The sequence below is a fragment of the Clavelina lepadiformis genome, chromosome 2 (genome assembly GCF_947623445.1).
Source record: "Clavelina lepadiformis chromosome 2, kaClaLepa1.1, whole genome shotgun sequence".
Lineage (NCBI taxonomy): Eukaryota > Metazoa > Chordata > Ascidiacea > Aplousobranchia > Clavelinidae > Clavelina > Clavelina lepadiformis.
This window is the reverse complement of record NC_135241.1, coordinates 13,110,601-13,137,834: the sequence shown is the minus strand read 5'-3', so window position 1 is coordinate 13,137,834 and position 27,234 is coordinate 13,110,601. Positions and strand designations below refer to the sequence as shown.

The 27,234-nt window shown below is 35.8% G+C and overlaps 1 protein-coding gene and 1 long non-coding RNA gene across 5 annotated transcripts in view; both read left to right on the top strand.

The window, feature by feature from the left end:
* LOC143445868 (uncharacterized) overlaps window positions 1-10,312 on the top strand; it is a 40,696-nt gene extending 30,384 nt beyond the window's left edge. For 3 of the 4 annotated variants that reach the window (XM_076945230.1, XM_076945233.1, XM_076945232.1), the window contains 5 exons: window positions 6,632-6,716; window positions 9,271-9,379; window positions 9,463-9,529; window positions 9,655-9,773; window positions 9,923-10,312. In XM_076945230.1, the coding sequence (XP_076801345.1) occupies window positions 6,632-6,716; window positions 9,271-9,379; window positions 9,463-9,529; window positions 9,655-9,773; window positions 9,923-10,297 (755 nt within the window). In that variant the 3' untranslated portion in view covers window positions 10,298-10,312. The remainder of the gene's footprint in view (window positions 1-6,631; window positions 6,717-9,270; window positions 9,380-9,462; window positions 9,530-9,654; window positions 9,774-9,922) is intronic. The other variant, XM_076945231.1, reaches the window with a different exon arrangement.
* Window positions 10,313-24,259: 13,947 nt separating this feature from the next.
* On the top strand, window positions 24,260-25,817 carry LOC143447327 (uncharacterized). Its single transcript, XR_013114076.1, has 2 exons — window positions 24,260-25,246; window positions 25,563-25,817. It is a non-coding gene; the product is annotated as an uncharacterized LOC143447327 (long non-coding RNA).
* Window positions 25,818-27,234: the final 1,417 nt, after the last annotated feature.

The window sequence follows — 27,234 nt, the reverse complement described above, 5'->3', positions numbered from 1 at the left end:
TTGTTACGTCTTAATATTTGCTGTTTCTCCGCGTTGAAGCGTATCGTTTTCGTTTACTCATTCATGCACTCCTAGCTCGACTAACTGCTCTCTTGTGTTCTCTTTTTGCGGTGACCTGTTTTTTCTCACAACGGGGGGCGGCGTAACAAGAAAAACTTTTACAAATGTATCACTTGTAGAAATACTTAATTTACATTAAATGCCTTTTCTTTAGTTTTACAATTATGATGTATATAGGAAACCAGATGTTTTTGCTACTAACCTGTAAATATCCAATCAGTTGACGACGTATAATTTTCGAGTCATTAACGATTCAAAATTTGTGTGCAGTGTCGGCCACACATAATAAAAATAGTAATGTCGCGCACCCGGTTTAAATAGGGTAAAACCAACGTCAGCCAATATTAAAACCGTAAAATGAAGTAAAACTTAAATTTAGTATTGATTTAATAACCAGATATTTAAGTAATTAAACTGCAGTAATTGACACAAAATGAGTGGAAAAAAGAGAAAGTATGACCAAAATTATCTGACGTATGGCTGTATAGATACCACAGTGAACGAAAAAGTCGTACCGCAATGCGTGATATGCTTAGAAAAGCTAAGCAACTACGTTTTGAGACCAAGTCGTTTGCAGCGTCATGTTCATGAATATAAAGACAAAACCTAGGAACAAACTTGACTGTGCAGCCTACCTAAGATGTGCATTATCTTCCACAAAGCCTCGAATTAATCGTTTGGTTTCCCAAAAACAACTACATCCTTCTCATTAATGAAAGTTAATTGAAAATAAATTGTTGTTTTGTTTAATGCTTTTTTGTTTTGCAATGAGGGGGGGCGCGAAATTTTTAGGTACCGTCAAGGGGGGCGTGTGCCAAAAAGTTTAAGAACCCCTGGTGTAGAGACTATCAGTATAGCGTTTTTCAAAATAAGGTCAAAATTTGCAAATTTTAAGGTCAAAATTTAAACTTTTTAGGTCAAACAACTGGTTTCCCTAGTAATAAGTCATCGCGAGGACAACAATTCAAATATCGATCACTGTTACGAGAATGCCAATTAAATAACATAAAAAGATAACTGTAATGATATTAGTGAATGTTGTTCACAGTGAATGTTCAAACAGTTCAATAAAAGTTCAATGTTCAAACAGCGAGCAGCCAGGAAGCAAGTTGCGAGATAGACTAATATTTTTGCAGCAGATGATAGCCAAAGCAAGCCAGAGTAGGCTTACTATTGAGTTCCCGGTATCAATCTTAAGTTGCCTACGGTAGCTAGCCTAGCCTGAGGAAATTTCAAAAGCGACATTTCCTAGACATAAAAAAATAAAACTTGATTTGTTTTATTGCTATTTCACATGAAATAAGAACATTTTAATAGCTTATTGGCTATTAAAGGCTGTGCGAGGCTGGCTTCTCAACGATGCTGGAAATAAAGAACAAGGCCAGGAATAAATTAATTGTAGAACCAGATCTAAGGTGTGCTCTGGCAACAACAGCGCCATGCATACACAAGCTTGTCGCCAAGATGAAACACCAGCTATCTCACTGATGCTGCCTTGTGCATGAAATCAATAAATGATTATTTTTTTCAACAGAGTGGTGTCATAATTTATGTTATTTTTAATTATATTTTTTGTGCTATTGCGCATACACAAATGTATTACATATGCCTGAATCAAAATTTTTGGAAAGGGGGTGTTAGTTACATTGGGTTGTTAAAATGGGTCGCGGTATGAAAAAGGTTGAAAACCACTGCAGTAGATGGACCTTTTTGCTACTGCCACAACATTAATGACTTGTTTTAAAAATTGGGTGAAGTACACATTGTTGATGAGTGGCAACTTTTCATTGACTCTCCGAAGAGAAGTATGAAAGCTGTGTTGTTGCACAATGGAAATATAAAACCATCTATTCCTATTGCACATTCTGTTCATCTGAAAGCATGTTAAGAAAGCATCGAAGTCCTTCTGGAAGCTATTCAGTACAATGCTTACAAATGGGGTGTTTGCGGAGACCTTGAAGTCGTTGGCATCTTGTTGGTAATGCAGGGAGGATTCACGAAGCACTGCTTCTTCCTGTGTTTGTGGTACAGCCGTGCTACCAAAGAGCATTATATCAGAAGAGACTGGCCTGTAAGAGAATCGCACTTAACTGGGGTGGCTAACATCAAAAACGTTCCTCTAGTAGATCTTCAGAAAATTCTCTGGCCACCTCTTCATATCAAACTGGGTTTGATGAAGAATTTTGTTAAAGCAATGGGAAAGTGCAATCCTAGTGGGTTCGCATTTCTCTACAAAAACTTTCCTAGCATAAGCCAAGCAAAACTAAAAGAAGGAATCTTCGTGGGCCCTCAACATATAGAAATTCTAAAGGATCCACATTTTGAAAAATGATTGTCGACGTTGGAATTTTGTGCTTGGCAGGCATTCAAGTGGTTGTGTGCAAACTTTTTAGGAAATGCGAAATCGCCTTTTATTTTCAGGCAGGAGTTGATGATTTGTTTGAGGCTTACAGAAAAATGGGTTGCCGCATGTCCCTCAAAATGCTTTTTCTGCACTCCCACTTGAACTTTTTTCCAGAAAAGCTTGATGCAGTTAGCGACGAACAAGGTGAACGATTTCACCAGGACATTCAAGCCATGGAAGCTCGTTACCAAGGTTTTTGGAATGAGGGACTAGTGAGCGGTGTTATATCGTGATGAGTGATGACCCCACTCATGTGTACAAAATAAAGTAAATGCTAAACATTTTTAAGTGCCATGTATCACAGCTGGGTATTGTTTTTAATGCTTTTTTTCTGAAAACATGGATTCGACGAAATCTTAAAAATGTGATGAGCTTAAGAAAAATTAAAGGCAGACTCGGAATCAAAGCAAAAAATACATCTTAAATCGGGGGTGTCCAACCTTTTTCGCCGAAGGGCCACATTCGATTAACGAACGATTGCGCAGGCCACTTAAATGTTTACTGCTAATTTCTAATCAAAACCCTCACACCAAAATTCTAATCTTAGAAATAAATTGTGATGCAATAAAATTAACTTGAACAGGGGTGGGCAAACTGTGGCTCGCGAGCCGCATGCGGCTCTTTGACATGTTTTTTGTGGCTCTTCTAGTCGAATCGTAAAATTACAAAAAAAAATTGTAAAGGCTACCAAGAGTACCATTTATGAACGTTTATGTCCATTTTTGCTTTATTTAAGCCAGCATTTCGTTTATGACGTAACACTAGACATAGAATCCGAAATTGTTTTCGGGTATAGATTCTATACTCTATGGCAAAGGTGGTCAAAGTGCGCCTCGCCGACATGTTTTTTGTGGGTCTTCTAGCTGAAAAGTAATATCCCAAACTGACTACTAATAATATAATAACCAAATTGACAATCATTACTGATTATGCGGCTTGCTGATGTTTATAGTTTTCCGCAAGTGACTCTTTCATTGAACAAGTTTGCCCACCCCTGCTATAGTATATTATCTATTTATCGCTCTATTACAGGGCTTACAGTCAGAGACTAAGAGCCTCACTTCTTACTGTGTTAACCGCAAAGAGCCACATCATACACAGTATGATTTATGACGTTTTTTCTTATTACGTCATAATACTGTATCAGATATTGTTTCATTTGCATAATCTTTATTCTAGGTCAAACTTTGATGTAATCAGTCATTATTTAGCAAATATCAATTGAACATTTGCCAGTAGAGATTACTTTTCTGTATTATTTATCTGCCTAAAATGGGTAAAATGTGCTCTCTTTCGGAGGTTCAATGTGAACGAAAGAGCCGCGTGTTGGCCAGGCCTGCTATATTATCTATTATCTTCACTATCTATTGCTCTATAGTCTATAGCAGGGGCGGGCAACTTCTTTGATCGGCGGGCCTGATGTGAGAAAATGAAGTACTTGCGGGCCGGATTCCTGAATCGATACATTAATCGTGTGTTTATCTACCTGTGCAAGGAATAGGTTAAATCGTATTTAATGTAAACTTTAACCCTATTTTCACTAGGTATGGCTTCTCCTGCACACAGTCACAGCAAAACGTGGCGTACAGTTGTATTGTTTACTGTAGAAACTTAAAATTTGGTGACTTTTACTAAAAAATGTTCAGCTATCTTTCCATGTTTGTTTTATCATGTAAGACCGGAAACTGTCTGCGGGCCGCTCAAAATCCCGTATGTTGCCCGCCCCTGGTCTATAGTATACAGCAATAGACAAAGAAAGCAAACAATAAATGCCAATTTCTCGGAATATAAGTTCGCCGTAAATTACGTAAGCGGTTCAGTTGATAATAAAAGTCATTTGGAAAAATACCTCGCGAGCCACTGGTTCGGCACCCCTGTCTTAAATAATATAGTTGCGTTTTCATTTAAAAAAAAAGTGAAATTTTGTGGAACTGTGTTATCGTGTTATTTGCTGGTTTTGACCAATTTTAACCTGAAATCAAATAGTCTATCGTTTCATTAGCTCATGAAAAATGCAATCCTTTTTCGTCATTATGCTATCAACAAACATACTTCGAGTATATACATACTTTGTTAATTGTGCCTTACCTTATTCGATGTTAATTAAAATGTGATCGTCAGCCCGGAAAAGTTTCGCTGACCCTTGTCTACACTAACGTACAAACTTAGGCAACTCTACAATTTTTTCGGTCTCTCACATGTGTATTGCATCTACATATTATGCAGTCCCATAATAAACTAGTCTGTGTTACAAAGCAGTAATTTACAATACAGAATAATTTAGCTATTCTAGAATAGTTTTTTCCTGATCCAGAATTTTGAATCCTATTCTAGAATAGCATCAAAGTTAAATAATTTAAGCACCCATAGTGCTTTTGTTTTGCTTTTGAAATAGACTCAACAAATCATAATATTTCAAGCAAGTTGACCATTGTCAAATTAACATGACGTATGGTTTAATTCATGACGATTAACACATCCAGCGCATAGTATTGGGATGTGAAATAACAATAGACAACAACATCTTCTGCACATGCAAAATAAAAGATTCAATCCCAAAATTAAACTGGTTACTAAGATTGGGAAATAATGTGAAAATTAGATTTGAATCTTTTGAGGTTCGGTTCTTTAGGATTCGTTATTCTAGGTTGTGCCTAGTGACAAGTAGAACAAAGAAAACATGTTTTGAAAGATATTTCTTTAACTCTATCATGAAATAACAGGAAACAACGTCAACTTTTTGGGAGACTTTCTTTTATAAATATCTAGACAAGGTTAATTGAAATGGACTAAGCAATGATTTTCTGGTGCAATGTGCTTAACATCGGCACGTCTTTCATGAAATATGGGCCAGTAATAAACTCTTTCATTGCATCTTGAGCTGTTTTACCTATTGAAACAGAATTCGCCTTTGTCAAGTAATTTATTCGAACTACTATATAAGTTTTTTACTTCTTGTTAGTTTCTTATTCTTGTACTTAAAATAGATAAAAACCTTCTGCTATAAGACAGCTTTCATGCCATTGTATTACCAGTAAGAATTATATTAATTGTGCGTTATCAATACCCAAGCGCGAATAGAAATTACACAGGATTTAAATGACCAAGTGAACAAAGTGTATTTCCAAGCCAATCTCATTCTATTATTGCTATCTTTATAAAACACAGTCAGTTTCTCAAAAATCCTTACCTCATCTACAGAGCAATGCAATGCATGATTGAGTGAAAATTTATCCTGTGCATAAGTATGAAATCTAATTATTTCCAGTTAGTTTAATGTTCACCTTCAATCCAATTCTTTCTCCATATTTCCCCCAAGGTCAAGTCATCGTAAAGAAAATTCTATAACCGTTTGTTAACAATTACTGTCTTGAGCTGACCATGAAAAGATGAAGTTGAACAAGGATTTGACGATATTTTTTATCGAAGGAATGATTTTAGAGTGACATTTTACTACTGCAGTTACGAAATTCTCCTTGACACTTTAAACTAAAAACAAAATGCATAGGCTTCAATTACGAGTTACTTTGTCATACAAATAACAATTTTTTGTTACACAAACGCAGCAGCAATGCTTAGAGTAAACGCTGTACAAGTTAGGCCTCGAATGGTGGATTGGTAGGTATATGATGGAAAAATCTCTGTGCTTTGCTCGCTTCTCTGTTGGTGGTGTAGAGAGATTTTTATTGGATTCGGTTATTTAAAATTGCTTGGAACAAATTTCTTCTTTAGCACCAGATATGATGCTTGACCCATGCTGTATCTTACATAGTTTTCAAAGTCATCTTCATTGAAATGTAAGCAACAATTTGAAAACTGTGTTCGGTGCAGTTATTTGGTTCGTAACTTCACATCTTTCAATCATTTCTCCAATAATATTTTGTGTGTAAGAAAATAGAATAGTGATATTTTTTCTGTTCCTCTTTGTCGTTCTTTGAGAAAAATCCACAAGTACAACATATATTAACCATATTATCAATGTATAGGACCTAGCTACAGTAATATCTGTCCAATGGCAAAATAGCAGAATAGTATAAGTCATAAAAAATTTCATTGAAAAGTAATTTCAAATCTGCACTGTCTTTTATTTTCATTTCTATCCATTTTCAGGTTGAATTTTTACTTAGTTATAATTAAGAATCTGCCATTTATTTTGTACATTAATAGGAGGCAGCATTCGTTCACTCGAAGTTCCTCTTCTGCGGAAAATGCAAGAAAGGATTTTGCAACAGAAAATCAGACTGGATAACGAGTAAGCTAACATAGCGGTTGCTGCTTAGAGATTAACAGTTTCGCACTATTAATATCACCAGTTATCATATGGTTATAACAGCATGCTTTAACATTTAACAGGACAATTTCAAAATGAAGTGTTTTTTTATTGTAATTTTAGATTGGGCAGTGAAACAATTATTATTTTTGATATAAACCTGAAATTTTATTATTCATTAACGGGTTTAAGGATGACAATTTACAGTATTAATTGTTCAATTGCATAACATTGCTAAAGTGGTTATAGAAGTATCCTAGATTCCAGAAATTAGTTGTTTCGTTTCGAGAAATTGAAACTGTCCTTATAGCCCCATGTGGTATACTACTCGCGCGGTCTCTTTTCGGGCAGTTTTCTTTGTGTCTTCAGATCACTTTCTTACCGACTGCCAGGTTTTGTAAGAGCGCAAGGTTTCCTCTTGAACAGGGAATGTGGCAGCTCACACTTTCACCAATCTTCTGTGATTCTCCCTGGAGATGCCCTTGCTTGGCAAACTGAACGATGCAAGTTAAAAATATTTATCGAACTTATGCAAATATAGACTGATCTTACTGGACCTTTGTTGACAGCAGTTGAGTATAGTTCTGACTGATATCAATATACACACGAATCAAATCTGAATGCCTTGCCCAATGACATTACAATGGTATAGTGCCACTGGATATCGAACACAGAACCTGAGCCGCAGTTATTGCTAGGCCAGTGCTAGAGCCAAAATTTTGAAATCTGCACCGTACAGGTCATCCCTGTATCATTTTTACAGAAGCTTTTTAGGTTACACAGAAAGTACTGAAAGGGTTTCTCTTAAACAAGCCTAGTGCTCACAACTCAGCAGTTTGCCAAAAGTCATATTATACTGGCCATTCTTTACACTTCTTCTTTTGTATGGGAATCAGTTCCTGTTGCTCCTTCCAGACCCTACATCCAGCATTTATGATTTTCTTTTCGATGTTGTTGAGTTTTAGTGTTTCATGAGGTGATCCATTAATGACATAATTAGAAAAATGTAGTCTCTTAGTTTCGATCATAGGCTTTCTCGTATTGAATTTATCGAAAAATTTAAAGCTCTTTCTGCTGTTTACGGAATCCAGAAAGTGTTAATAACGGATAATGGAATTTTCATGTCAAAATTAATTTAACGTGGATGTAACATTGTAACTGCATCTCAATTAGCCCCGGATACACACCAAACAATAGGGAAGAAAAACGTATGGTACGTATCATGAAGACTATTCTTAGAAAGTCGGACGATGCGATGAAAGTGCTCATCTTGCAACACTCGCATATAGGTGTACGCTATTGAAAGGCAGCCTTCCACCAAGCAACTTCATTTATGGAGAGAATCTTACTCAAGGACCCACATAATGCTTCTAAAAAGGCCTAATTTCGTTGTTTATTTTATTATAAAGTAAAATTACTAAAAATGTATTTAATCGAAAAAACCTCATGGGGCTCCCTGAAATTTTTCATGTCAGTTTAATATGCCTTTGGCCAACAATCGTCAATTTTTATGATTAATTATCTGGCCCTTTGTGAAAAAAGTTTGGTGATGCCTGCCTTAGGTTATTATTTCATAACATCCTATTGAAATCACATATCTCCAACTCTTGCAATAGAATGTAAATTAAATTGACTGCAACTTTGGGCCAATAAAATCAAATTTCATCAATTTTCACGCACAAATCAAGTAAACCTAAACATGTGACCTGGAATAACAAAAGGTGTTCAGTTGGTGAATTAATTCTTTTATGAACCAACTTTTCGCAAACCCATGCGGGTGAGCTTTGTCAGTCCAGATTGCAATAAGTGATTGCGACCTGTAAGTTTTTAACGCTCCATTTGCTAGGGTATCCCTGCACTAAAAAACAACACCAGCCATACTGGCCTCTGATTGATTACTTTTTTATACTTTTTTAACTATTAAGTAGAATGTCCGACAAAATCGTAGAAATCACAAAATTTCAGCATATACAGATGCTTGGCTATTCCTCTTCCCAATCAACTTACCTGACATTGGCCTTATTTTAGTAGTTTTCAAAACCGTAATATTGCGATAAAGTAGGGTCAAAAGTCAACTACAACAATTAACACCTCAGCATACTTCTCCAAAAGTTACCACCCGACACACCTGTTTGCCTATGCAAGGAACGGGGCCTGTAGCGATGCTTGTACATCTCAAACACGCTTACATGTTCAACATTTTTTCAAAAGTTAACTATTTGGTAAGCAACTTTCACAGGCTCTTTTTATGTACTTTTCACAACAAACCGATTTTTTAAATACTTGTGACAGTAACTTTTTGTCTGTCGTTCATATCGCGTTTTAGGTTGCCTGGTTAACAGAAACTTCAGGCTAGTCTAGGCACAACTGTGGATTCATAACCTGACTTTGAAGATTTATTACATGAAGTCTACCTGCGCACAAGTTTCAATCTGTCAAAACACTTCTAACCTGACAACCATTTCTTGCTACCTTTTGCAGAAATAATGGTTATCCTCGTGATATAATCAAGAAAACATACATTTGCTTTTACCAGGGTCAAATCCTCATATCCTACATACGAAGCGATGGAATGTTTCCACGCACTATCCACTACACCGGAATCATCTGGAGAGTCACATTCCGAAATCACTCTGACTCCTAAGGTAAACATTCACATGGTTACATTCTGCGTCACGGCACAATGTAATGCAATTTAAGTAATTATTGGTTTAATATTTGCTGGCAGGAAACAAAAACACAAGAGCAGTATGAAGAAGCCCAAGCTTCTGAAGATCTCACCAGTGAAAACCAAGGTCCCAATAAGTTGAAGTCATAGCGTTTCTATGAAATAATTAATACTTACTTTGCAATAATGTTTGGAATTCACTAATCCGTTTTAGGTGAATATTTCTTTATTGTGTGCGTTTTTATCATTAAGAGATAATAGGTGAAATTAAAGTGGGAGAAAATGAAGCGTTTGCAGCGGACACAAAGAAGATATCGGACATCTCAGGAGATTTACAATTTGCATGCCACCGTGACGAAAGTTTTATTTCGGTAGCGTAAATATATACTGCTGCATCAAAGTATTTATTAATGCATGCATAGATTTATTGGTGTGTTGGTGAATATTGCTGATATTGAAAATATATTGCTGATACGGAAAATATTGCTGATCAATAAGTTAAACTGCAATTCATTTCTAGCCTGTTTCCAACACTCGGTCTGCTGAGATGCCATCAACGGATTATTTCTTTGCCATTCCTCTAGCTCCACCATGCAGTTCTTCCAAATATGATGCGAATACACTCATTACTAATGTAAATTCAGACTCGGTTTTCCCCGTGCAAGATGGTTCCACGATCAAAGCAGGAGAGGCTCTTTCGGCTATTAATTCATCTTCCCTTCATACAATAGGAACAAAGTCCCCAAAAGTTTCCTTTAATATTGATTCCATAGTAAAATCATGTGATTCGTCTACAGATGAGTCGTTTAACTTTGGACAAGATTTCTCTTGTAACCAACTGACTAATAACCAGAATAACAATTCGTTTTCTTCTTTGTTTTGTTTCAACAAATAAAACTTTCTGCTTGGATTTTTAATTGTTTGTTGACGCTTAGCGCTGTTGGCTTTGTTCTTTATTATTCCTTGACATTTGTCAGGTCTATTACAAATTTCCTACAACAAGCTACATAGTTCAGAGTATGGTTTTACGAATTTTAAAACATGAAACTGGAACCAAAGGTTGGGCGCCGATGGTTAAAGAATAAATACCTGAGGCAAAAAGCTAGCGATTTGTTTAGGGTTGTATTGAAGACGAGTCCGGGCTTTATAAGTTTTAAGTGTTCTCGCAAGCCTGAACTTCACTCCCATATTTACTCGATTGTTAACTTTTTGTGCTAATAAACAAATAGTAGGCCAAAGAACGAGGCCTGAGTAAATTTTTCTGTTGCTCTGTCGCACCTACTAGGGTTGGACTATCCAGATATCGATTAACAGCCCCAATTATAGCTCTCTGACATCCGGATAACAAATGCATAATGTTGTCAGTGCGTTTTTACGTTTTTGTGCCTTATTAACAAATTTTGAACTTTTTCAGAAACGGGCAGTTTAGCAAAACAGAAGTGGTGTTTGAGTCCATGTGGAACTTAATTTAAAATCTAGTTCGGAGCTCTTTGTCCTTTATTTTCTTCAAAATGTTAAATGTTGAAAGAATCCGTTGTTGTTGAAAGTCACAAGCAATTATACACGAATCGATCAAAATGCGCAAGTAGAATTATAAGTTATCCTCAAGGCATTATCACTTTGATAGATGCCATGCAAGGTGAGGACTTGGCGGCGGTTCTCTAAAGAAAGTTGTTTGAGATCGATTACACGCTTCTGAATTTACTAAGTTTAAAAATAAATTATAACAAAACAAAAGTACTAAATAAACATGTGGAATTTTGGACGTATATTTGTTTTTCATGGAAAATTACGTAAACGTTTTTTCAATCTACACGTTATGTTCTACAGTATTAGAAATTACGATAAAAAGGTTGCTGTGTGCTTACCGTTTACTATCCGGATAGTAAATATTATTGATATCCGAACTAAACCAATTTCAATCTGATAAAAGCAGTGTAAAGTGATAAAATAATATGTCCATAAACGCAAATTGTGATGAACACTGGAGGTACGTTACGTAGCTAAGGATCACACACAGCTTAACAAAACAACTGTGACGAAGTCGTAACAGATTATGTTTGGAATTTATTAAGCTGACAATATTCTTAAATGTCTGAGTCTGACCTACGTAAGCAAATTATTCCGCTCATAATTAGCAAACACGCTGGCGATTTAGATTAGGGTTTCTCATCCATTTTTGTTACAGCACCCACTTTTGCTTCAAAAAAAATTGTTTATTTTCGTCATTTTCTGTGGAGGAAAGATAAATAAAATACTAACCATTATAGCGTGATAAAATAAATAACAATTTCACCAGCAAATAATGAGCAGGGGAAAAAGCAGCAAAAGCTTAAAACGTGCAAAAATAATGGTTTTGTACGGCCACTAAACCTAACTTACTGTAAAACAGTTAAAATTGAAAAATGAACATATTTGATAAGTTATACAAAGTTGGATGCTGAGGCAGTGCGATAAGTAGGCTAGAAATAAAAAGGACATGAAGAGAACTTTCACTTACAAAGGTGTCTTACCTTAATTTACCTGTTGAATTATCTGACTTTATTATTGCGTGCGGTTAGAATACTCTGACTTTTTGTCAGTCGAAAGGTTTTTGATTTTGTAACAGAAATAGTTTACAGGAAAAGATTTTTATTGTAGGTGCTGTATTCTTTCTCCATATTGCAAATAACCAAGAACATAAATAATACTATTGCTTATAAGATGTCTAACACATGGGTTGCAATCATAATGACAAGCTTTGTGGATTTCGATGATTCACGCAGTTAACGCTTTTTATCTCGATGATTCACTCGACTAAATCCGCTCGTTGGTAGAAGTGGGAACTAATATAACGGTAAATGTTCGACATGAAAAAAAAGAGTCGTAGCAGGTGCAACGGGAATTAATAGAATTTTTAAGTTCTTTTGGTAAATCAATACCTTTCAATCAAACCAAATCAATATCTTTTGGTAAGATGACCTATTAGAGGTTTATGTTTTGCAATATTAAGATAATGAGCATCAATAGTATAAATTGTTATCCATCCTGAACCTTCACTAAACCAGCTAGAAATTGTTTTTATTAACGGATTTCTGCTTTTTCTTTTTCTCCGATATCATTCTCATTATGCATTTCAATTACTATAGGCCTACTATTAAAAATTGTTTGTGAGAATATTCCTCTTTTTCTTTTATAATTTTACATTTCTTTTACTTTTCTTCTTTTGTTTTTTAATTCAAGATGATTTTTTAGAGTGATTGATGGTTTCACACTTTCATTTTTCTTAGGTTTAACCGTATTTTATCTCCTACAACTTTCTTCGTTTTATTTAGCTGTTTAAATACATACTTTTCATTAATCGTGTCAATCTCCTAAGATTATATGTACTGTTTCAAATCTTTTTTAAGTAATGTTAAAGTAATTTTTCTTTATGAAAGTGATTTAAAATTTTTTGAATACTTTCAGAAACTTTAAGTTTTTGTGGTGTATAATTCAACAACAATTTAGCAAATTTATTACTAGCTGTTTTAACTTTAAAAGCTAAATTATTAGTTAGTGTTTTTAAAGTTGGAGGAGATGTATTGTCAGATATTGGGTTTAATAAAGGGGTGTTGATATCTGAAACTGGTTTATATAAGATTTTTGATTGATTCATGTGGTTGCAGTCCCTAAGCCGAAGAAGCCTCCAGGAGATCCAAAGAGCTACCGCCCCATCTCCCTGCTCTGCATCCCCTTCAAGATCCTCGAAAGACTCATCTACGCCCGTGTCGAACCGATAAAATAGACGCACAGCTCCCTCGGGAACAAGCTGGCTTCCGACACGGAAGATCAACCGAAGACCAGGGCACGCTTATGACCCAAGACATCGAGGACAGCTTCTCAGCTAAGAAGAAGGCCGGGGCCGTGTTTGTTGATCTCTCGGCTGCCTATGACACCGTGTGGCACAACGGTCTTACCTGCAAGCTACTCCGTCTACTTCCTGACAGGCACATGGTCCACATGATTATGGAACTCGTACAAAACCGTAGTTTCACCCTCACCACCGGCAGCGGCCCACGAAGTAGACTACGCCGACTCAGAAACGGCGTCCCACAGGGCTCCGTCTTGGCTCCCCTCCTGTTCTACATATACACCTACGACCTGCCCATCAATCCCCATCAATTGGGACGATGACCAGAGAATATCCCCCTGTAATAGACTGCTGCTGTCAAACACCGGTTCAACAAGCAATGAAGACTGTGTAGATGATGTAGAGATATCACGTGAAAGTGCTGGTGCATTTTCTAGCCAAGACAGCAACTGTCCTTGGAATGGCTCATGCGGTTTCGTCTGAAATCAAAATACAATAAATTCATTGTCAAGGCCTGACTTACAAGAAGCGAAAATACATAACTTATTCATGATAGGCAAAAAATTTAAATAATGTCAAACATCACATCATTGAATAATATCAACCGTTCTCGTGATTTTGGGATGTAATGCTGTGTAGGCTAATCTTTTCTTAGTAGGCTACATTTTGTCGGTAATTCAATCAATGTTGTAAGCTTTAATGAAGTCCGACTGTGCGTACAACGAAAATGATGAATAACGTAAAACCGTTCCCTTATACTTATAGCGAGAATCTAAAACGGTTTTATGCAGTCTAGGAAAAATTGCGTTAAAATGGTTTTTAAAGTTTAGTATTGTAGAGTCAAAAAGTAAATGCTTCTTTAATTTAATAGATGGAAGATTTAATGTAATGGAAATAATTTTTGAGCTATTATGCAATGCTGAGAATTTCGGTGTACCTGTTCTACATTACTTGTGTTTGATACATTTCGCGAAACATAACACTGTCGGTTTACTATGGGCAAATGAACAGGGCTTCACTGCCACATGGAAAATACAAAAACTTGTTTGTTAGACCCTAACTCACAACAAACCACTGCTCACTTCTACCAAAAACTGCTCCATCGCTGTTCCAAAAAATCTTTCAAGAAGTCTTCTGTCTTGAGACTGAAATTAGCTCCAACTTCTTGAAGAGATAAAGGCAGATCGTGTACTGTGACTTTGGCACCTTCAAAGTGCACATATTATAAATTATTCTTTAAAATGGTAACGCTTATATATAATATATATGTTATAAACTATGATAAATTATTTCAATCGCTTAAAATATAGCACTATATAAATTACAAAGTTTTAAGTGGTTGTACACAATACATATATAATAGGTGTGTATTTTTATTACATAGTATGTATTACAGTAGCCGTGGCAGTTACCAACGTAATGAAATATTATAACGCAAAAGCAGTGCAGCAATCACAAACTTTGCTTTTTAAAAAGTTTAAAACTAAGGGCTATAATTTTGGAACAAGTTTCAAAATTCGCTAAGTTTAGAGTTTAGACAGAGGAAAGCATGCAAGCATATATATAGGTTAGCATTAAATCTCTAATAAAACGCATATTATATCTATATTGTAATAAAATTCAGTGTGTACACCACCAACTGTGTAGACCGACTTTTACATAACAAAGTAACCAATCACCAATGCAATAAACCGTTTATAGCCCAAAGTTTAATCATTTAATACCACGAAGCTCGTTCCTCATGTTAGTACAGCAGAATGTATATCGATTCATTTTTGGCTGGACGACAGCAAGACATATGTGCAAATGGAGCATATTTAACGTATTGAACTAGCTTTGGTAATGCTATTGATCAGTTTTTACATAACAATATGCCCCTCCGGTCCTCTTCATAACAATGTCACAAGGCTTGAAAATAGTTTGCAACGGAAACGGTTCATGGTTGCAAAATAAAACAGTCTTGGCTACATTAAAAAGCTTTTTTTGTATAAGCAATCGCACGCAATTCAAGCATTATTGCGCTACGTGTAATTTCGTCGTCATCCTCTGTTTTTGCCTTTTCTACGAATCGTTGATTACGCATGGAATCACTCTGGGATCACATGCAAAGTAAAAACGTAATAATCATGGAAAAGTTAGTAAATTGCTCATATCATCTACAAAGATTTTATCGAAGGTTAACTGCATTATTCTACAGTCATCTTAGATTGACGTAATAAATTACGAGATAGCACAACCATCAAGAGACCGACTGTTTCATTTTTCAAACATTCATAGTAGTCTAAGGTCTGGCGGCCATAACTAAAAGAATGCGCAACACATCACCACTGAGGGAAAGCCCATATCAGAGGATATATATCTGACCGAAAGATTGGGCCTGCATCCGCAAGAAGACTATCATGAGATCAAACAACTTTTCCAGGTATAGCGCGTAACTCACCACCAGCAGGGTAAATTAGTTACAAGGAAGTCTTACAAACGGAGCAGAAAGCTTTTGAAACAAGGTTGTTTTGAACATCAATAGAAATTTAATAACTTTGCTTGCCACAAGTTATCAAATTTTACAATAAAAATGGAATAATCGCTTGCCGCAAAACAAAATGCCACAAATGTAATGCCTGGTAAAACAACAGAATTGTCAACAAACCTTCAATCCCTTTAATGAAAGTTTCATGCAAACCATTCTTGAAAGCGAAGTTTCGTAACCAAAAGTCCATCTCGTACAGTGTAGTGTTTGAAAAGAAAGTATTATTAGACTTGTGAAAGACATCATCCGCAAAGTTGTCTTTTATTGGTTGGATTGTTGGATACTTCCCAACTTATTTTGAGGATTTTTTCTTTCCGGCTAAATATTCTTCAGGTCTATCCACTTCTCTCAACTTCCTTTTTCGTGACCAGTTAGTTTACCTGCATGTAATCGTTAGCCGCAATACTTTATGCATAGTTCTCCAAAAAATTGGTTTTGTGTGCTAAATCATAAAGCTCTTTATTTGTAGAAACTGTACCAGCTATCAGAATGCAGATTGTATACATGCAATTCCATTCGACTTTACCACAACCATTTACGGGAACATGTTGGAGATTCTAGTTTTCGTTACGCTTGTCAAATTGAAAGTTGTAGGAAGAGTTACCAGTATTATTCAAGCCTGAAAAGATACTGCACAAAAATGCATTCTAACAGGATGCAGAGAGATAGTTCAAACAACGATGAGCAAGTTTCAGAAGCGGGGGAGCAAAGAGCGAACGTTTCCACAGAAGAAGATCAATACAGTGGATCAGAAAGTTGTGGCGGTCGTGATAGTAAATTGTAATAATTTATACATTGGCATTCTAAAAAATGCATTGGGTGTGCCTCCAGTTAGATTCAATTGAATTCAATATTTGAAGTGTATTTTTCGTAGTTTAATCCGTTATTCAAACATAGTTCCAAACCGACCTATGACGTAGTGAAGTGTGTCAAGGGGCTTTTGTGTTTCCCGATGCAAAATCGATAGTTCTTTGTGAAAAAAGCTTAGATAATGTATAACAAGGACACGTGTTATACGTGTCATGGTAAAATGTAGCATGGTGGTCGCCCATTGGTTGAATACGGCAGGTATAAAAACTAAAGTTTGGTCAAAATCGTTCTTCTTCTTTTATTCTTAACTTGTCTCAGAGTATCAGTTTTACCTTCTGGACTGTTCAGTACGGAATTGAAGTTATAGCTTTGTTTACATGTGAAAGGATGATGAAAATGTTTTCTGATGTTTCGGACAATAAAACTTTTAGACCTTATGAATCTGGTGTTGATTTAAAGAAACAATATAGAGAAAGCAGACGCAACGGAGTCAATGACACAATTGTCTAAGAGTTCTAAAAGAAAGACTAATAGCCTTCGGCTTTAGGCCAACCTAAAAACAATCTACATCGCCATCCCCATAAAGTTGTGATGAAAACGTTGATCTGACAAACGCGCTTGGGATTTGGGGAAAAGGTGCGGCGAGTTTTCTTTTGAGCATGAAAGAAAAACACCATCTCACACAGGTAAAAAATACTTGTTTTTGAAAAAATATGAAGGAGTAAATCGCTGCGTTTAGAAATTAATTATGCATTTTGTCATTAATTTATTTCCCACTGAACAAACTTACCTCACAGATTAAAACTGTATAATCACCTGAAATGAAATTGCATTCACATGAAAGTTGAACGTAGAATTAAGCATGGAAGGAAGCGAGAAAAGCGCGCGTTTGACGTTGAGAAATTATAACTTAATACGAGATGATATAAATATAATTTATAGGCCTACTATAGAAAACTTGTTGCCGTTTAAATACCACAAACTTTACTTTATTTGTTTACACTGGGACCACAAGTTCATCTATTTACCAACTTTTCTGCCGATGTGCTGACTTTTCTCAGTGTCATGCCACACAATCATTCGTATTTTCGATGTATAGAAATTGATGGTATTGTGGCATTCGTGATAGCCTAAATATTGCAATAATTTATACAAATTGGCATTAGCATGAGTTTTTGTATTTTTCTCCAGTTTAGATAATGTAATGTTTGCAAAAGCTTCGTATTCGTGTTAAGCAGTTATTCAAACAAGGAATTCTAACCGACATATTGACGCAGATTGAAGTATTTCAAATAGTATTGTTTTCACGGCGTAAAGTTTGAGTGTACTTGATGAAACGTTCAGATAACGTACAATATATGCGACACGTGGTTTTATGGTAGCAGGTATTGTTCTAGTATCTTTAATCACAATCGTAGTTTCAAACCAACATGTGATGTAGTAAGTGTGTCAAGTGGTTTTCTGTACTGGTGTAAATCGATTTGAATTCTTTGTGATGAAAAGCTTAGAATAACATGGACACATGTACACGTGTGATAGCAGTTAATTTGGCACTCGCTCATTGGTCAATATTTTAGTATATAAAACAAGTGTTGGATTTAAATCGCTCTCTTGGAAATTCTCTCTTCTCTGAGTTATTTCCCTTGTTCTGCTAAATTGAAGTTATTACTGAATTATTATGAAAGTGGGATCATGGTGTAAATATTGCTAATTCGATACAACTTATTCGGACAATATAACAACTAAACTTTATGAAGTTGGTGTTGATTTAAGAAGCAATATAGAGACAGTAAACGCAACGGAGTCAAAGACAATCATTAGCGGAGTCAAACAGTCAGACTTGGTTTAGGCCAGTCTAGAAACCAATTAATCCACCACCTGAAAACCCATAGTATAAAGTATAACATTGGTGGTTTTGTTGCGAAATATGTTCAAGATGGTCTACCTGATTTTGGGAGACTAGAATTGGTAATGTTGTGTGAAACTATGTACGTATTTCTTGTTAGAAAATATGAAGTGATTGCAGAGGACGTAGACTTAAATGCTTACGAAATTAGTTAAAATGAACTATATCAAATTGTATATTCAATTACTGTATTGTAAGTCCACAGGTTTTTCCATGTTACAAGTTGAACAGTAAAGTTTTAATTCCTCAAATAATTGACTTTAGTGGGTTTGTTTGATTTTATTTCTGTTTGAATTTGTTCTAACAAAGTGCATAACATTTGTTGTTATAAAGTTAGGAACCACCTATTCTAGCTTAAATTTAGGTTATTTTGAACATATTTGTTGTGATTGTTAGCATAAATGTAGTATTTTTTTGTGAAAAGTGAATAAAGTATTTGTAGCACTTGTGTGCTTTGAGATTTCCGGATTATAGGACGCCTTTACCTTTTGGGGAAAATAATTTGGGTTTTAGTTTTTTATTTTGGTTTTAATTTGAATAATTTTGGCTTATGTACTTACGTGGGAATACTTTTAAGTTCCTTCGTCCTTTCGCAACCTTGCATTTAGTAAAAAAAACTCATAAAATTATGGCATTGCAGGGATAAGGAGGGTTTTAAACAGTGACGAAATGTTACCATCTCAATATTTATGTGATATTTATTGCGGTAACAGCAACTATTAAGTCAGTGTGTCAAGTGTGTGACTGTGTCAAGTGTGTGACTCTGACTGTGTCAAGTGGCTCAGTATATTACGTGACGCGAATGAGATTAAGCCAGGAAGTGATTAATGAAGTAAACACTAATCACATCGTATAATGAGTTTTAGTTAGCCATCATTGTTTCCAATGCGTCCGTGGGGTGTAGTTGGCCATAAAAAGGCGTTGCGAACTGTATGTAGGCCGGTTTATAGTACTTGGACCAAAATAAGGCATGGGGAATGTTTTTTCGGACGAAAGTGGCATTTTATTAGTCAATGATGAGAATTGTGGACTAATAACAGTCAATATTTTTTCCGGTGCGCCGTGTATTTCTTAGTTTTCGCTGACGTTAGACATTTTGTTCGTATGCCAGCATGTGGTTCCTTTGGATATAAATGCTGTAAAGTGTAAAATAACAGGCTAGACCAGTGGTTCCCAAACTTTTTCAACTTGTGGCACACTAGAAAAATTAGAAAACGCTCGCGGCACACTTACAAGAGAAGAAATGTTGCTTTAAAAAATTACCCTACTCTATCGACAATGCCATAATTGGTTTCATCGTCACATGTGCTTAATTATCAGCTATTGAAGCAGCTAGAAAGCTTTTAAGTCGCATATGCTTGTCTGCATGCCTTATTTTAAATATTTATACAGTTCTTTTCCAAAATTCCAAAAAGATTCGCGGCACACCTGAGAATCTGTGGCGGCACACTAAGTTATTTTATCTCAACAACATGAAAATTTGCAACATGAAATGTTTAAAAAACTAACCATTGAAAGAAACAACGATACGATTATGTGCTGATGATATGATATCTTTGATTTTTTACAGTTTATTCTTATGTCTAGGTCTAGTTGTTAAGGTACCAGATATCTGATCTAAATAACATAGGCTAATTTCTGTATAAGTCTATTGTTTTCAAAACAGTATTTATGTCCAAAGTGACTACGTAGCATTGGAATGAAACGTCTACCCTCAGTGAAACCAAACAGATGCCGCTCATGCTTGAAAAGAAAGAAAAACTTTAGAGCAAAGGAAGGAGGGAGGAAGCCGATTGGTACAGATCACACCTTAAACAATGACATTATCCAGACATCCATCAGTCATATGGGCAACCACAATGTGCAGTGAAAACCAATCATTAAAAAACAATATGTGCCCAGTCATTAATCATTAAAAATCATTCATTCACCAATCATTAAAAAACAATAGTGGGCATCCATTAGTAAGATCTTCAGCTGGTTATTGTCCAGTATATATCCTGCCAATCGCAATGTTCTGTTATTATTGTCTTGCATAATTCAGTCTATTCAGGTTGAGATGACAAAACAATGAAGGTATTTTCTCCCATTTTAGACAAGGTTGGCAAGGCAAGGCTGGCAAGCCCGTTTTCCTTTTATAATTAAAATTAGCATTGGCGATAAGAGAAGGATAAGAGCATTACAATAATAACAGGTCAATTCACTGACGGGCGTGTTGAAACACCTGCACACCCCTGTCTAGATCATCCACTGACTTAATAATTATCTAGAAATTAGATTTTGCTACCCCGTTAGGGGTGTGTGTGGTCACCTGTACTTTTCATAGTGGAAAATGTTAGTTGCAATGTCAGCTTCTCTTATAACTGTCCTACCTTCTGCAGTATCTGCTCCGCATTTAAGTTTTTGAAGTTGTCTTGATGTTTGGTTTCATAGTGTCGTCTTAGGTTATATTCCTTAATTACTGTCACACTAACACCACAAACAAAAAAACTAGTTTTCCTAAGATGATAGTGAACATATACTCTGCCTCCAAGCGGTCCCGAAAATATCTGTTCTCAAAATTTATTTTTCTTTTGGCCATATTGAAGACTGCTGTACTAGACTTGCCAAAATTAAACTGAAACTGCTGAACAAGAACAGTTTGACTGTACTATTTTTGATTATTCTTCTGTTACATCATTATGTATCATTCATCTTGCAAAAGCATTAAACAGTTAACAAACAATAAAGAAAAAGTTGTCCCAGATTGCAAGTGTTAAAATAAATCCGTTCATTCTATCATATCATGTTATGGTGGGGCAACTGCCGCACTAGTTTATTGTGCGATTTAGTATAATCTTGTTTCTTGCTTGAATAAAGTAGGTTATACTGTACTGTGACCTTGCGGGCCAAAAATAGTTCAATGTATAAAAAAACTTCGCTGGCCAAACTTTATTGTAAAGCGGGCTGGAAGTTTGACACATAAGCTTTAGCTTTTAAAATGGAAGATTGAAAGATTGAAAACTGTTTAGGGAACTCCTAGAAATGCTGCCCCCATGATCCTCCTGGGAGGAGGGGAGCTGGTTTTGAAAAGATATATTGGGCTAACTTTGTATTTAATTTGCCTAGGAATTTAGTAAACAATGCCATTGGAAAGAATGATGTTGTCGGAACCCTGTTAACCAAATTTTAAAGTAAAATAAGAACCAGGATATAGTTTGGTACTCTTTAGGTTAACTTTATATTTTTCGACACGCGCTTTCGCAAGCATTTTTACTGTGAAATCACAGTACACCTGAAGAAGCAAGCTTATGCTTGCGAAAGCTCGTGTCGAAAAATATAAAGTTAACCATAAGAGTGCCAAACTATATCCTGTTTCTTATTTTAATTGAAAAGAATGTTTGATGTTACATTCCAAAGTGCACTGCAGCGAAAACAACTCCCATGTGTTTTGGCTCACTGCCACCCTTCCACAGAAGGTTGCGGTAATATACACTGTTAATAATGTAAAGGTTGGCCATATAGCCAAATACTTTCTATGCTGGCTTCACAATAAATGCGGCTCGTGTTTCGTGTTCGATACCCAGTGACGCTGTACTGTTGTAATGCCTTTGGGCAAGGCATAAATGACATTTGCTCTTGCTAAGTGGACCTAATGGACAGGTTATGAATACTATATAAAAAATCATAAAAACAAAAACAATAAAATGTGTGACAATCGGAACTTGCATAAAAGCTAGCTTGGTAACTGGGGCTCGAGCGATGAGGATTCATTGCTGGGTTCAAATCATGCAAAAAGACTTTGCTCAGTTCGATGATAAAGATTATCATACCATATCAAAATTAAACAGTTGGCAAATATATGTAGTTGTACTTCAATGCTCTCATGATTTTTCCAAACAAGTCTTATCTTAAATAGTATAACGGTAATGGAAAATGCAGAATTTCCTAAAACTGAGAGACACACACACACATGACAAATGGACTAATGTAGTACATTGCGTGGAGATAGAATTGACGAAGAGAAATAACGCACCAGATGTGAAACAACAGCTACATCGTAATTAATTGGAATTCGTATTGTTAATTGATCAGTTGCTAAGCATTGTTGTATTGTGTGAAATTTTGCTATTTGAACATAGGCTGGCAGTATTGGGAGCCCTTTTCCTGATGCCCCTTCCTACGCCATTGCATTGTAGGCCCACTTTCACAATGTTCAATGTTGTTGTGAGAAAACGCACTTATTTTTATGCTTCGCGCAGTTTGCGCAGCATGGTCACACGCGGCAATTTTAGACCCAGGTAACTTTGCACCCCTCAACACACTCCTAAATACATTATTGATGAAATTAACCCATTGCATACATACCAAATGCATCAATCGAATAGTGAGTTATTGAAAATGGCCATTGATTGTTGTTGTGTATTGTGCAATGCATCGAGTTTAACCAAAAAATGTTCTTGGCAATGAAAAAACAGGATTAAAGCCTAAATTCCACGGCATGAAAACTTGACTTGATTACCCGGTTGACTTCAGCATATATAGCTACAAGCACAAATATATTAGTGTATTTGAACTCTCAAGGTGAGAAGTCCAAAAACAAACGGATCTTATATAAAGGAATACTATTAACTAAACATTCTGGTAAAACATTTTTAAAAAATATTTCTTGGTTAGGTAGTTATCGGCAAAAGAAAGTCGCAAAAAGCTGCTTTCCTTGCATGGTAGTCGACTGAATTTATAAGTGTAGGTCATAGGAGTTTAGCCTATGTCCAATCAGGCGTCATATGAAGAAACTAGCAATCTGAAGCATTGTAATTGATTGTTGCTAAGTTTATGAATTTGCGAATGTTGTCTGTGATTACCTATGATATCACAAGAGCCTTAATCTACGTCACAATTAAAGCCAATTTCGCGATTTTCTTTTACTTATAATTACACTGGTCTACAAATTTCAACTTTTTTTTTCAGGTTTGGGTTTTGACAACTCATTTTAGCTAATTTTGGGGCGCTGAATCCGAAAATGAACTCAGATTTTTTCTATCACATCACGTTTTTGAGATATGAAATATCCCTAATTTTTGAAAAAAATCAATTTTTGCCCCCCCTCTGTTGTCAAAACAAGGAATTCTGATGCAATAAACACTGTTTTACCTGCAATAATCTAGCTTTAATTAGCAAACAAGCATTCTATATTATATTCACACAAATTTGCGTTGTCTTTATTAAAATTTCATGTTTTGGAATAAAAAATAGGCATACAAAAGAGCAACCATAATAACATCAAACGCTACATTATGCTGACGAACCTGTCGATAGGACAGTGACAAGGTATTATCTGAATTATAGCCTACAGTTCACACAATATGCACATAGACAACGGAGTGCAGAAATTCTGAAGACACACACAGAAATAGCAAAGTGCCAAAATAAAGATTGACTCAAAGGGACTTGGGCAGGGCGAGTTCAGAAACAGTGAACAAAAGAGCTTTCATAAAATATGAACTCTTCACTTATAAGCTTAAAAATGCTCTTTTGAGGGACTTTCTTTTATGAGCAGCATCTGGAATTTCTCTTTTCAAACTCCAGCAATAGTCGGCCATCATATGACAATCCCACCGACCTTGATAACGTTCCTCCATAATTTTAATATCCTGGTGGAAACGTTCACCCTGTTCTTCACTAACTTTCCCAAGGTTTTCTGGAAACTCATCCGCATGGCTCTTCAAGTAGTGAACTTTGATGCTCATCCTGCATCCCAAATCTTCAAAACTAAGCAGTAGCTCCCTTAAGAGATCTTTATAATTTTCCCATTCGAGGCTAGAGCTTGGAATGCTTTCGGTGCTGTTGTGAGAAATTTTTTGGGAAACAGAAAAGCAGAAAATTATAAAGATCTCTTAAGGGAGCTACTGCTTAGTTTTGAAGATTTGGGATGCAGGATGAGCATCAAAGTTCACTACTTGAAGAGCCATGCGGATGAGTTTCCAGAAAACCTTGGGAAAGTTAGTGAAGAACAGGGTGAACGTTTCCACCAGGATATTAAAATTATGGAGGAACGTTATCAAGGTCGGTGGGATTGTCATATGATGGCCGACTATTGCTGGAGTTTGAAAAGAGAAATTCCAGATGCTGCTCATAAAAGAAAGTCCCTCAAAAGAGCATTTTTAAGCTTATAAGTGAAGAGTTCATATTTTATGAAAGCTCTTTTGTTCACTGTTTCTGAACTCGCCCTGCCCAAGTCCCTTTGAGTCAATCTTTATTTTGGCACTTTGCTATTTCTGTGTGTGTCTTCAGAATTTCTGCACTCCGTTGTCTATGTGCATATTGTGTGAACTGTAGGCTATAATTCAGATAATACCTTGTCACTGTCCTATCGACAGGTTCGTCAGCATAATGTAGCGTTTGATGTTATTATGGTTGCTCTTTTGTATGCCTATTTTTTATTCCAAAACATGAAATTTTAATAAAGACAACGCAAATTTGTGTGAATATAATATAGAATGCTTGTTTGCTAATTAAAGCTAGATTATTGCAGGTAAAACAGTGTTTATTGCATCAGAATTCCTTGTTTTGACAACAGAGGGGGGGGGCAAAAATTGATTTTTTTCAAAAATTAGGGATATTTCATATCTCAAAAACGTGATGTGATAGAAAAAATCTGAGTTCATTTTCGGATTCAGCGCCCCAAAATTAGCTAAAATGAGTTGTCAAAACCCAAACCTGAAATTTTGTGTAGACCAGTGTTATCTATCCAAGAATTGTTTTCAAAACTACTTCACCAGAATATTCAGTAAGTATGAGATCAACTTGTTATTGGACTTGCCCCTCACTTTAAATGTAAATTGTAATGTGTACAATTCGTCTTGGAATACCAAAAATGAATGGTTACGGTTCTATCAGGAAAGTTTTCCATGTTAATGCTGTTATGAAATCAGTGTGAAAAAACGATTGTTCTTTGGCAAAACGTACGGTTTACATGTATCACCTTAACTAAGCTTACATGTTTAAAGCATCACCTTAACTAAGTTACGTGTTGTCTTGTGGTGAACACTACTGCTTTAAAAACACAAAAACATAGATTCAAATTGTGTTTTTTTGTTAATTAGTATCATCAATTATGAAGATTATTTTTACTCGGATGATTATTTGGATGACGGGATGGCCATCCCCCCTGTAAAAGCTGTTATGGGTTGGCATAGCCACCTTGCAACCCCGGCAGCTATGGTCTTGTGCAATTGATTTATTTGAAATGGAATTTAGATAGGTGGGAATGATTAATATATTTTGAAAAGGTTACATGCTTTTTGACATTTTGGCTCAAAGCTTTGTATATGTCACATAACTCCCCTGGTTTTAGTGCCCAAAATTGTTGTGTAAATCTCATCTTGTACACAATCACATCACATCTTGTGCACAAGGTATTCGGATACTTCATGATTGCTAAATATGCTTGCTAAAGATGATCGTAAAAATCCATCCCTGCAGTTTGTTGCTGGAGAAAAATTGTTTCCCGAAGTAAGCTTCTGAATTGGGTAATCCCCAAACACCTGAAACTACCATTTGTTATAATACCAGCATTTTCCACCCTACATTTTGAAAATTGTTTAATTAATTAATTAATTAATTAATTGTTTAATTTAAATTAATTTCTGAAACTGCAAGGCTAGACTAAGTTCCTCCCCTAACCTCGATTAAGCCGTAACGATACTCCAATAACTTTTCTCTTTTTGCGGTCATCACGATTATGATATCATCTTTCACATTCCAATCGAGAGAGCTTTTATTAGTCACCACTTTGAAAGTGAAAATGATAAGGCTGAGTAATTTTGAAGTTATAAGGCAATAAGCGCTTTAATGCCAGCAGTAGAATTGTGCCTTTTAGCGATAAGTACAATGTAGGTTTTCATCCACAATTCGAAAGTAACAACCCACTTTTCAGGCTTAAAATCGTTAACACTAGAACGACCAAGCTTGTCAATTGACGCATTTCAAGTATTTAGTTTCTTGTATCACCACCGAGCATCATCTTTTACTGCGAAAACTACTTGACAATTATTTGTTTCTTACAACGCTCAGTTTTTCTGACTTTTGGAGGTTTTACGATTAAAACAGTGAATTTAAGCATTTATCTACCTAGAACGGCCAAGTGCGTCAATTTGATGCGTAAAGCTTAAAATTTCACATTTCATTCCAGTCTGCAGAATCATTAGAATGTGATAAAATGGAACACCGATAAATAATCAACAAATGATAATTAATCAGGATTGTCTGAGGTATACTTGAGCATGGTGAGGTCACACTATAATTTCTGTATTTCGTCCTAATTCACTGTAGAAATTCAGGATCAGTCAGCGAGTTTATTCGAAAGTAGCATGTGCTCGCGAGCAGTGGACATTTAGAAGGAGAAAAGACAGAGAAGGCTGTACTTGAAGGATGTTTTTCTCACTAAATAAAAGAACGATTTGTGTTTTATCTGTATTATGAGTCAATAAACGCACTTGGTCGTTCTAGGTAGTTTCAAAGCGCGGTCGTTCTTGTGTTAAAGGCTTTGCTATCCTATTTCCTAGTTTAGTAAGTACACTTTCTTAGGTATTTGCAGTGGACATGGGTAGAAATAAACTGCTTTATGAAACATATTTAACAAATAAAATAAAGATTTAAATTTTGAAAGACATCAAACAAAAAAGGGAAAAACTTCAGTCACGCTAAGAGTCGTCTCAAGACCACTCAGGTGACCTGCGTTTTATTAATGTGCAAACCGCAAAATGCTTATCAAAT